The sequence below is a fragment of the Pteropus vampyrus genome, unplaced genomic scaffold (assembly GCF_000151845.1).
Source record: "Pteropus vampyrus isolate Shadow unplaced genomic scaffold, Pvam_2.0 Scaffold63, whole genome shotgun sequence".
In the NCBI taxonomy this organism is placed as follows: domain Eukaryota; kingdom Metazoa; phylum Chordata; class Mammalia; order Chiroptera; family Pteropodidae; genus Pteropus; species Pteropus vampyrus.
The window spans coordinates 3591419-3603325 of NW_011888844.1; the positions used below are offsets into that span (position 1 = coordinate 3591419).

The window sequence follows — 11907 nt, forward strand, 5'->3', positions numbered from 1 at the left end:
AATGGAAATAAACTCAGATACAGAGAACATTTTGAGGACTACAAGATGGGAAGGGGGTTCAGGGACAGTGAAAAAGGGCAAGGCGATTAAGTACCAATGGATAGTTACAAAATATTAATGGAGATATAAAGTGTAGCATAAGGAAAATAGTCAACAATGTTGTAATAAACATGTAAGGGGGAAGGGGGTACTAGATTTAGTGGGGTGATCACTGTGTGATATAGATCTCTAATCATTATGTTGTACGACTGAAACTAATATATTACTGTATGCCAACTATAATTTAAAAACTCATTGACTTGTACACGAAATATGAGCAACTAATTTTTTATATTTAGTTTTTAAAAAATATCTAAAAAGCAATATGACAGTTACTTTGTTGATTTCCTCTCTTACGTTGTGAATATGATACAATGCTGAAGAAAATATTTTAATCACCCATAACCTAAACCCTAACGATTTTTTTTTTCATTTTTCCTTTACTTTCCAGTGTCTCTCCACAGGTATACATAAGGCAGTAGAGGATAAGGAAACTGAAACAGAAGGGTTAAGTAACTTGCCAAAGTCATATACCCAGTAAATAACAAAGTTAATAATACTGGAACCTAGCCAATCTGGCTCAAGTCTGTGCTGTTAAACTCAGGACACCTCAATCTCTTTGTCTACCTCTCCAAGCAACCTTATAATAAATTCAGCTTCCCAAATGACTTGATTATCAGAAATAGGTACTCTAACTGGTAGACACCAATAATGCTAGAAAGGTATGTTCCCTTTTGTAAATTAAGAAACTAGAATTCAGTGGAAACTATTAAACATAGAAGGAATCAGAGAACTCAAATACAACCTAATGAAAATACTTATTTATATGAAGATTACCTATTGATGTTAAAACAATTATATGAATAGTTGGTATAAAACTGAATATTTGTTCCAAATTATCAATAACAGAGTATTTCCAATACAGAGGGGTATAAACATATCTATACAAGGGAGTTGTCAAATTGTCACCATCCTAATCCAGGATCAATCTGAGCAACACTCATGGTGAATCAACATGATATTATGCATCTTCTGGTAAGATCCAACATGACATCCGTATCACCAAAGATATAGTCTAGCCCAAAATATTAACCTTGAATCCATCAAGTATTTAGACAGAACTTCCAATTTATAAGAAAAACACAGGCTAGAGGAACAAGATAAATGGTACTACAAGGTAGAAAGCACCCAAACCCAAAAGGTAGAACATTCTGTAGGATCACGGCAGAGTCTCTTCAACTGAGTCATCATTAATAATGACCACCTCATTCATCATTAAAAAAAGAACATGAGAATAAAACAGACTTATAGACTATAACAACCAGAAGCAATGCATGATATGGAATTGGAAACAAGCTTGTATATATCACTTGTAAAGGGTATTTTGGGGTGAAAAATTGTGGAAAGTTAAATATGATCTATGCACTAAATGAGAAAAAATGTACTGGAATAAATAGGAAGGTGAAAATTACTGACTGGAAAAATTGCAGAATGGTATGTACAGAATGATCGTATTTTGTCGTGAATGTGTATGCTTATGACATTATATATTTCCTGAAGAGGGAGTGGGCTTGGAACCAAAGGCACATAAATAGAATTACTTTGGTAAACTGAAGTTGAGTATTTGCAAGCCAAGACTATACAATAGCAGTATGTGTGGAGGGCAGAGGGTGGGGAGGAATTACAGCTACATGCATCTAGATGAATCTCACAGGCATAACCCTGATCAATGAAAGCAAGTTACAGAAAGAATACATAGAGTAGAATTCCGAAAGTTAAACAAGGCTCAAAAACAAATAAAATACTACATTGTTTAGAGATACACACACGTGACAAAAACATTTAAAATAACAAGGGAACAACTAATACAATTTACCGTAATGGTTAAATCTATGGGAAAAGAAGGGGAGACAGTTAACAGGGAGCTTCTATGGTTCTGGTAATGTTCTTTTTCTTTAGCTGGGTCATATATACATGCCATTCACTTTATGAAATAAAAACACATATATATGTACACACATATATTTCATTTGCTTGTATGATATTTTATAATAAGAAAGAAAACTGTGGACCAGATCCTGGGCCACACTAAAAGACTGACTACTCCACTGGTCGGCCAGCCTCCTTTGAGATATCAGGGCTCTTTAATATACAACATTTAGATTATTTTCAAATTCTCCTATGACAAGCAGCTTTAAAATACATGTTGTCACCCTTGTAGCTTTTTACCTGTGTTGAACGATTTTCTCAGAAATTCTCAGATCTGGCGTCTAAGGGGAATGAACATATTTACAATTCTTAGTACAAACTGTCATATTACTTTGCCAGTGTTGTCCCAATTTATAATATCATCAGCATATCAAACTGAATACAATTTTGTCAACAATTAGCTTTAACTCTTTTAACGTTTTTAATTATTATGTTATTTTGCATTTGACCATTAACAAGAAAAAAATATTTTCCCAACACTCCGTTGACTATTTGTACCTTCTTTTGTCTGTTTATATTCTCTGCCTACTTATCTATACTGATATTTTTCATATAAAATTTAAAGATACTCTTTATATGTAATTTGTCCTTTGTTATGAGTTGCAAATACTCCCACTCTATTTTCCTTTTACTTTTAGTTTGCTATTTTTCAGAGTAGATGCTATATTTTATATATTCAAATATTACCTTTTGTTTTTTGAGATTTCAGACATGGAACATTTTTATTTCTCTACAGATCAGATGACCTAGTCTATTCCTACATTATAGTTCCCACTTTAAAAGAGATTATACTGAAAGAAACACTCACATTATTGGCATAAAGTCCAAAAATTGATCATATAGTAAAAAAAATAAAGGAAGCATTTCAATCAATGGAATAAGAATAGATTTTTAGATCAATGGAGTTAGAATAAGTGGCTAATGATCTAGGAAGGGAAAAACCCTCATTTTATAATGAAATAAATTTCAGATGAATTAAAATGTTAACTGTAATAATTAAAACATCAAAAAAGAAACTAAGAGTTAATATTTACTTAATTTTGGAGGAGAAGACTTTCTTATGCATATCTCCAAAGGCAGTAACCATAAAAGTAAAAAAAAAAAAAAAAAAAACAAATTTGACTACATAAAAATTATAAATTTTTGTCTACAGCCATGGCACCCTGAACATGCCCGATCTCATCTGATCTCGGAAGCTAAGCAAGGTCGGGCCTGGTTAGTACTTGGATGGGAGACCACCTAGGAAGACCAAGTGCTGTAGGCGTTTAAAAAAAAAATTATAAATTTTCATACACAAGAAACATCATAAAAATAGAAGGCAAACTTAGAAAATACATATGACAAAGATTTAAAGTCTTTAGTATATAAAGAATTATTACACATTGTTAAGGGGGAAAATGGTGCAATAGAAACATGGGTAAAAGCAATTTACCAAAGAAAAATAAGTGACCGATATATCTATTAGTTAAATAATCTCACTTAAGATCTGAAAATGCAAATTCAAACAAGGAAATATCATTTTTGACTATCAAGTTGTCAGTAATTAAGAATAAGACATTCATAGCCAATATTGAAGGAATATGGGGAAATGAGCATTCTCTTACCCTGCTGATTAGATTATAGATTGGCAAGCTCTCATTAAGGCAATTCATCAATACAAATCAGAAGCATTATGAACCACGCTTTAAAAATTCAAGCCCACAATTACGGTTCTAGGTATTTATCCTACGTAAATAAATATGTACCAATGATTTAGGCACAATTTGTTCATAACACCGGCTTATGAAAGTGAAAGAATGAAAAACTTAAATGTCCAAAAAAAGTTGTTTAAATAAATGACATCTACAGAAAAGAATATTTACTAAGCATCTATTATAAAATGACATTTAATAACATTTAATAAGATTTTTAAATGACATAATCATAGAGATGGAGAACAGATTAAGGGGTTGCCAGAGCTTGGGGATGGGGAAAGGAGGGGGGTATCTGTGACTATAAAAAAGTACCACAAGAGATTCTTGCAATGAAACTATTCTGTATCTGGATGTGATGGTGTTCACACCAACCTACATATGTGATAAAACTGCACAGAACACACACACACACACACACACAAATACATGTAAAACTGAAATCTTCCTGGGTACACTATAGTTATGCAAGATGCTACTTAACATTGGGGAAAACTGGGTGAAGCATATACAGGATCTTATTTCTTATAACTGAATGAGTCTACAGTAATCTCCAAATTAAAATGTTTTTAAAAGGACAATGAGGAAGACTATTTGGTTGACATGGAATAAGGTTCATGACATACTATGAAGTGCAAAGCAGCAGGTTTTAAAAAAGCATCTATAATAAGCTATACTTTTATAAATATAGAAAAGCATGCATACATCTATACGCAAAATGAAAAAAAGTCTGGAAGTAGATACATAAAAGTGTTGTTATTATTTATTAATGACAGGGTCCTTGGAGGAAAAAGATATTACCATATCCACTCTGTCAATTAAGATGCATCTACTGTGCTGACAATTGTTGAAAATTCTAGGAACCAAAAAAAGTAAAGCTTCATAAATAGGACAATGAGTCCCATAATTGATCTTGAAAATTTAATTTGCAAGAGAACTTGCAAAAAGACATAAAATGGCAAACCCCAGCACACAGTACAAACATGCTATAGGTTATTTTTAACAATGGTTTGATTTCAGTGGGAAATTATAAATCTTGGAATCAGTGAATAATTCCTAGGAAAACAGATTACACCTGAAATATTACTGTATTCTCTGATCCCATTTCTTGTCATTACTTTAGTGGCTTTTTTTTTTCCTCTCACTTTTAAAGGATACACAACCAGGTCATTGAGTTCACCTTTATCAAAAAGTTTGCAAACTGACACAGATGTGTCACAGTGCTGTCAATAATTAGGAGTTAATACCACAAAACATTGCTGGTATCTGATTTCAATGTCAAGAATGGTAATTCCCCAAAATGAAGCAGCTGCCAACTGCTAAGCTAGGGCGCACTAATCTAATCTTGATAGTATAAAGTATTTTTTCTCTTGGAAGAATCCAACGAGCTCAACCTAATATGTCAGCATTAGCCAAAGCAACTTCAGTCTTAACAGTCTGACTTAGTTCAAAGTTAAGCCTTAGGTTCTACATTTGTAAAATGCAGATAATAATTGTACCAACCGCAGACAGGGTTATCATGACAATCAGCTGAGATAATGCATTTTAAAGGGTTAGCACAATATTCGGCATATAATAAACGCTAGAAAATATTTTTCATATATCTGTTTAACAGCATATTATAGGTACTAAAATTACTAACTGTCATCTATTTAGCTTAGATAGCTCATACCAAAGTAAGTTCATAGAAAAATGAAAACTATGCCTGAAATCTGTATGTAAAATCTTACTTCTCTAGACTTTAGCTTGTGTAAACTTTTCCATGATATTTTAAGTCCATATACAGATAAGTAGTTTAACAAGTGTGCAAATTTCAGAGATATATGATCCGAAACTTTTCAAAGCAATATAAAATGACTAAAAATGCTAATAACAGCTATTGTAACGCAACGTGAACACTAGACTGGATCAAAAAAAGATATGTAAGAACACCACTCAGAAGAAAAAAGTAGATGTTGGTACTTTTCTAAATGTGATATAAACCAAATCAGTCTAGTATGACATTACCCACTAAAGCTCTTGGTAAAATCCAATACGAGATGAAACCACACTGGCCAAGCTGCCCCTGGTCCCTTCTATTTGCAAACTATTTTTTATAGTCTCAATATAACATGAGAGCTCTCATAATCATGGATGCTTTGAGAAATCAGTATCTGTGATAAGTTATCATCTTTAATAAGATTATTTAAAAAAGCAAAAAGACAATCTTTCAAAGTATCCCTATTTTGTTGGCTACAACTAAGTAACACATTATGCATATATTTCTGTAACAAATACAAACTGGGAACTGATGGTGATTTTTAGAATATTTTACTTTTAAAACCATTTACATACATAGCAGGCGCAACCTAAGTTTTCAGTTAAAAGACTGCACTGAATAGCAGATGATTTAGCATGAGTAACAGATCAATTATATGGAATTATAATTGTTTCTGTGCATTGGGGTTTTATGTTAAACATGAGATTGTGATGGTGAGCAGCCGTATTTGATTTTAACTGCTATAGCCTGAGATATCTAAAACATCATGAAAACACTGGAGAAAATGAAAAAAATGACATGCGGTGTGGGAAATGAAAATGATGCTCCAGAGGGAACTCTGGTAACAGATGCAGCTCTAAGGGATTAGCTCAAACTAATGATGTACAGGGAAAGGTAGGTGTCTCCCAGAAGAATCTTCTCCAGAGTTAGATAACTCTCTTTATTTTTTTAGGTATTGACAGCAGACATGACATACTTTTCCATCAATACATACCTGAAGAATTGTAAAGCATTTTTCAGAACGGCAAAATCTGTAGTCTTTCTTTAGCTCCTTTAGGGTTCTTACATTGACAAGGAAGAGTTTCATACTATGCTCCAATAAGATAAATTTGTTCAAAAGCTTTCAGCAATACAAATGACAAATGATACAAGCTGGTGAAAAAAAAATTTAAAAAGAAAATAGAAAACCTGTAAAGCACCAAACAAAAATTCTGAAAGAAATAGTGGTAACAGACACACGAAGGTCTTTCCCACCAAGCAGCCAAAAGGAAGAGGAAGATGACTCAGATACCTGAATCTTTCCACTGCTGTCCATGGAAAGCATGAGCCCCAGTATGGCATTATGAGCCATAAAAATTAACATTTTCTGAGCACCTACTAAGAATTTTATAGGAATTATTTTATTGAATACATTTAGATATGAGAAAATTGAAATATAGACATTAAAGAACATAAGTGAAGTGGCACAAGAGGCACTGCTGATTGAATCCCAGACTGACTGATTTCCAAGTCACACTGTCAATCACTACATTACACTGCTGAAATGAGATACATACATATCAAAGTAAATAAAATAGAAGGGTGGCATAGCATTTGTAAAACTAAAGGATTTTTGAAATACCATTTTAATTCCTAGCCTTCAAAACTTTTTGCTCCTGGTCATCCCCCGCAAAATGTACCAATATATCTATATGGATATATAGATATGTATATGTATAGATATGTATATGTATAGATATGTGTATTTATAGTGACTTATTACATAGATATAAAATGTTTCATAAAACTATACTTATCCTTACTACATGTAATAAATTCTGATATACTCTATTCTTTTTTAATGCTGGAACTGATTTCATGACCCACAAATAGGTGGCATCTTGCAATTAAAAAAAAAAAAAAGAAAAGAAAAGCTCTGCTCTAGACCATAGGTCCATGGATATTTGGAAATGCAGGCAGAGGAAGTATGGACATCCTGTGATGTTAGAATCACATCTAGGCATTCTGGAAGATTAAATGAGCTACAGATATGGGAACTCATTTGGCACGGTCTGACACAAAACAGGTATTTGGTAAATAGTTTCTATCATACCTCCTGCAGCATTCCTATCCTCCAATGTTTAAAGAAGTGAAGCTACTCCACCACAACCATAAGCATCACAGTCAAAGAGTTGCCAGCCAAGGCTAACTTCCTTAATATTTTGATTCTTTACCAACATCAAGGAATGGAACTGTGCTACCTACATGACCTTTCCTGATTAAATAAGCTTATCATTTTCAAGAAAATGTTTTTTATGAGCCATTTTGGTAGAAAATTTTCTAAAGTATATTCGACACTGACTTGACTTCTTATAAGGACTATACAGAATTTAGCCTTCTCTCAAGGACCCAAGGTCATGATTATGCACACACAATGATACATTTTAGGGCTGGTAGGTGCCTATCTTAGAGGTCACCTAATTCAAATCTCACTTTGTAGATGAACAAAATGATGTCCCAAGAAGTTATACAATTTGTCCAAAGTCACCAGTATGAAAGTCAAGTGATTTCCATTACACCATGCTGCCACACCTATTATTGCACCATGCTGAGTACTACCTAGCAAGGCAGTCAGGATTTAGGAACAATACCCTTGTAATTTCCATATGTGATAACACTCCCTATATTTTCTAATAGGATGCTTCTAATACACTGAGCATACTAGAATTATTTCTAAAATAAGAATGAATATGCCCTAAGTGAGAACCTGATGCATTCTTCTATGTAAGAAATATATCGATGTTATCACATAGCTCTTGTAATTTCCATCTTGCCTGCTCTTCTGTTGAGTTGTTGGCTCTGCTGCAGAATACACAGGTTACGAGATAAGTCATCTCCACTTAGGTGTTGTTACTGGGACTATTTTTAACCTGAAACCAATACTTCTCTACAACCCACAAAATTATCATTCAAATGTCTTTCTAAATGGCAAAATGTCTTGAAAATAACAACTGTGTACCCAAACTGAAGGTCACTTTCTAGACACTTATCACTTATATCCATTTTTTTGGTCCTCTCCCTTGAGACTTCAGTTGCTTCTCCTTCCTTATAGCATTTTCTTCTGTATTTTCCATGGTTCAAGTACTTATTCCTCTGCCTTTCGGCATTCCAAATATATTAACTGTATTTTGTAATTTAAAGGAAATGAGCTTAACTAAGGAGATACATTTAAAACTTAATTTTCCCATGATCTTAAGGAAAAACTTGTGTTAAGAAAAATGAAAAATACAAATTAATCAAATTTAAAGGGATTTATAACATTTCCCATAGATGATTTTACTTGATGAAGCAATTGTCTCTTGATGACATTTTAACTAGAACTAAATCTGCTAAAAGAAAAAATTACATCTCAGCCTATTTCTTCATATTTCTGATACATACATGATTGTTTTTGTCAGTAAAACTGAATCTGGGCAACACTGCTTTTCCTATGATTTACTCAAGCTAGTACATTTAGTAATGCAAACACATCTTAAAGGCTACTTTCAACAAACTATTTCAAAAGAAAAATATTCCAAACACATTAAAAATTTCAATTAAGTACTGACTGGAATTATTGGAACCATTTATTTGAGAAATGACTTTTATCCAATTTTTCCACTTTGACATACCTAGAAACAAAGCTTCATGTCATAAATTTAAGCAGCATGCTTGATAAACTCAGGATATGTTCACCATTAAGTGATAACAAAAAAAACTTCAAGTAAGTTCTTCACATACTTTGAGAAATAAATTACTCTCATTGAAATAAGTCTAAAATGTCTCTTTTTCCAGATACACCAGATGCCTCCTGATGCAATTTTTTGGATCACTCACAGTATCTTTCTACCTCCATCATAATATACTCCAACAGGATGGATGTAGTCCATATTAGAACTGAACCAGAAGACAAAATATTTATTATAATTAACGGCATTTAATAATAATAATTAGCAGTTATCAATTAAAATTTTAATTCAGATAAGGAAAAAAATCTTGTAATGATTCAAAAAAAGTTAACACCCAAGTTCCCAGGTAACAAAAAAGATATAGGCAATAATATAGAACCCAAGTGTGGTACAACTATTCTGAAATGGATGTTGTTCTCAGTTTTAGGATAGATTGGAGAAAATAGTCTATTAGCTTATTCCAGCTCTCGCCTAACATCTGTTCATAACAACTACAAACAGGTTATCTGCAGCCATGCAGTTTTCACGCTGAGAATAAACACGTCCTTGCTGTTCTAAGAACAATTATCCAGGTGCAACCACAATAAGAGAATTTCTGGTTGGACAACACCTGAAAGACTATCTAGATTACCCTCCCTACATTCAAAAACAAGGAAACTAAGGCTGAGAGAGATTAAGAACCTAGATCCAGCATTTCACACAGCTAGTTATGGCCAAGCAAGGTCTAGAACAAAGTTTTCCCAATTATTTCTGCTAACATGGGTTAACTTGAAGAGTCAGAACCATTGATTCGCCTTCTGGGATGTAATGGGCCTTTGGAAATTTACCAGCTGTCTGATCTTGAGCAAATTACAAACTTTCTAAGCCCCCTTTCCTCTTGTAAAGTAGAGAGAATACCTACCCTTAACAATTCTATATGAGGATTACATATAGCTTGCAAAGTGCTTAGCACATCGATTAGCAAATAACAAGCATTCTAAAACAGGTAGCTATTATTTTTACTCCCACCCTGGAAACATGGCTATACCTACTGTTTGAGAAGACAAATTGAATTCATTAATGGGCAGGGTCTTATCCTCCAGAACTTCTCCGGGCCTACAATATTCTGCAGATAAGAGAAAACCCCACACGACAACCTATTTCACCTGAGCTAAAATCCACCCTCTACACTGTTTAGAAAAACAAAATGCCAACTGCTGCTAAATGTCTCTGCCACGAGTTGTACAATGAATCTGTCAACTAGAAATTGCAGAGGGATTTCTGGCTCCACCCAAAACATGGAAAAATAAACGATGGGAAAACAAGGGGAAGATAAGATCACACACCTGAACTGGAATTCACAGAAGTTTGTTTTCAGCTCATTTAGTTGTGGATAAGTAAGGTAGGTGATAGAAAGCAAAATGCCATAAAGCAGGAATAATGCCTACCTCAAAAAAAAAAAAAAAAAACAATCCCCTTGTCTTCTCAATACAATAGAAAAAAGTCCGTTTCCTCGCCCTAGTAAATTAATATGTACACGGGCAATAACTGAGCATCTTTTTCGAAAAATTCAAGATTAAGCTGTAGCCAAGCTGCACTGCACCCTAGAATAACATAAATATATGAAAAATTTCTCTGAAATGGCGAGACAAAATGACGAGGAATATCATCTTGAAATCAACGAGGGAATCATAACGTCACGCCGAAGGGGCCTCCATTGATAAAATCCCGACCCTCCATTCTCATGACACTGCAACCCACCTCCCTCTAAGGAAATTACAGGAATCACCCGCAGCAACCAACCTCAGCAATCGGCATCGACCAGATCGACCCCCTACTCAAATGGCGCTAAGCACCGAGGGTCCAAGCCCCTCCCTGGAGCTACCAAGTCCCGCGCTGACTCCAGACTACCTCACTTTCTTTCTGTCCTCCCTCCCCTGCTCGACCCTTGGCATTTCTCGCCAACCCTCGCCACTGACAGAGAAGGTAGGAACAAGACAGACTTCCTATACTTTGTCCGTGGAGTACCAAAACTACACATACCAGTCCCTATTACGATCACATCAAATTCCGAAGGGAGATTATCCGCCATCTTGACAGGAAATGTGTCATGTGACTATTGCTTGTGGAAATGAGATCAAGTTAGGCATTGCTTAGGTAGAAAGCGGGGAAAAGTGCATTCTGGGTATTGTAGTCCTTGGGTGGCGGATCCAGGTAGGTGACTACAGCATTATGTTTGAAAGGTTTACGTGAGTGTTAAAAGCTCAATTCATTTTTCAGGTTGAGTGCAATAGCGCACATAGGCTGGAGGTTTTGGGTAGAAAAGAGACGTCGGTTTTTACAACAATGGCTAGGATGAATGTGAGAAGACTTGGGCACCCCTTGTCAATAATGAAGCAAGAGTTGTTAGGAGACACGAGGACAAAGTGAAATTGAAAAAGGAAATTTTCATTTCAGCCTGGAAACTGTTTATCCCAGTGTGCCTGTACTTTCGTTTTGGCCCCCGAAGCGTAATTTTTCACACCAGTGCTTTCAAATTATATCCGGTATCTTTTTCGTCTCTATGTCTTCCTCATGAAAGCCCACAAAAAAAATCTTGCCCTTGTTTCACCAGAATAGAACCTTCAGTGAGTCTGTATTTGTTCTAGTTAGTCAAAACAGATACCTGGCGATATATATTTGCAAAATTAGCCTTGCTCTACAGAGAGAAAAAAAAAAAGATATGAAAGCATAGTAGTTGCTT

At 34.5% G+C, this 11907-nt stretch overlaps 1 protein-coding gene and 1 pseudogene across 4 annotated transcripts in view; one reads left to right on the forward strand and one right to left on the reverse strand.

Annotated features, from left to right (window-relative positions):
* Positions 1-11291, reverse strand: part of CHM (CHM, Rab escort protein 1) — a 198287-nt gene extending 186996 nt beyond the window's left edge. For 3 of the 4 annotated variants that reach the window (XM_023531195.1, XM_011361161.2, XM_023531194.1), the window contains exon 1: positions 11208-11291. In XM_023531195.1, coding sequence (XP_023386963.1) covers positions 11208-11256 — 49 coding nt within the window. In that variant the 5' untranslated portion in view covers positions 11257-11291. The remainder of the gene's footprint in view (positions 1-11207) is intronic. The other variant, XM_023531193.1, reaches the window with a different exon arrangement.
* Positions 3174-3292, forward strand: LOC111740424 (annotated as a pseudogene).
* Positions 11292-11907: the final 616 nt, after the last annotated feature.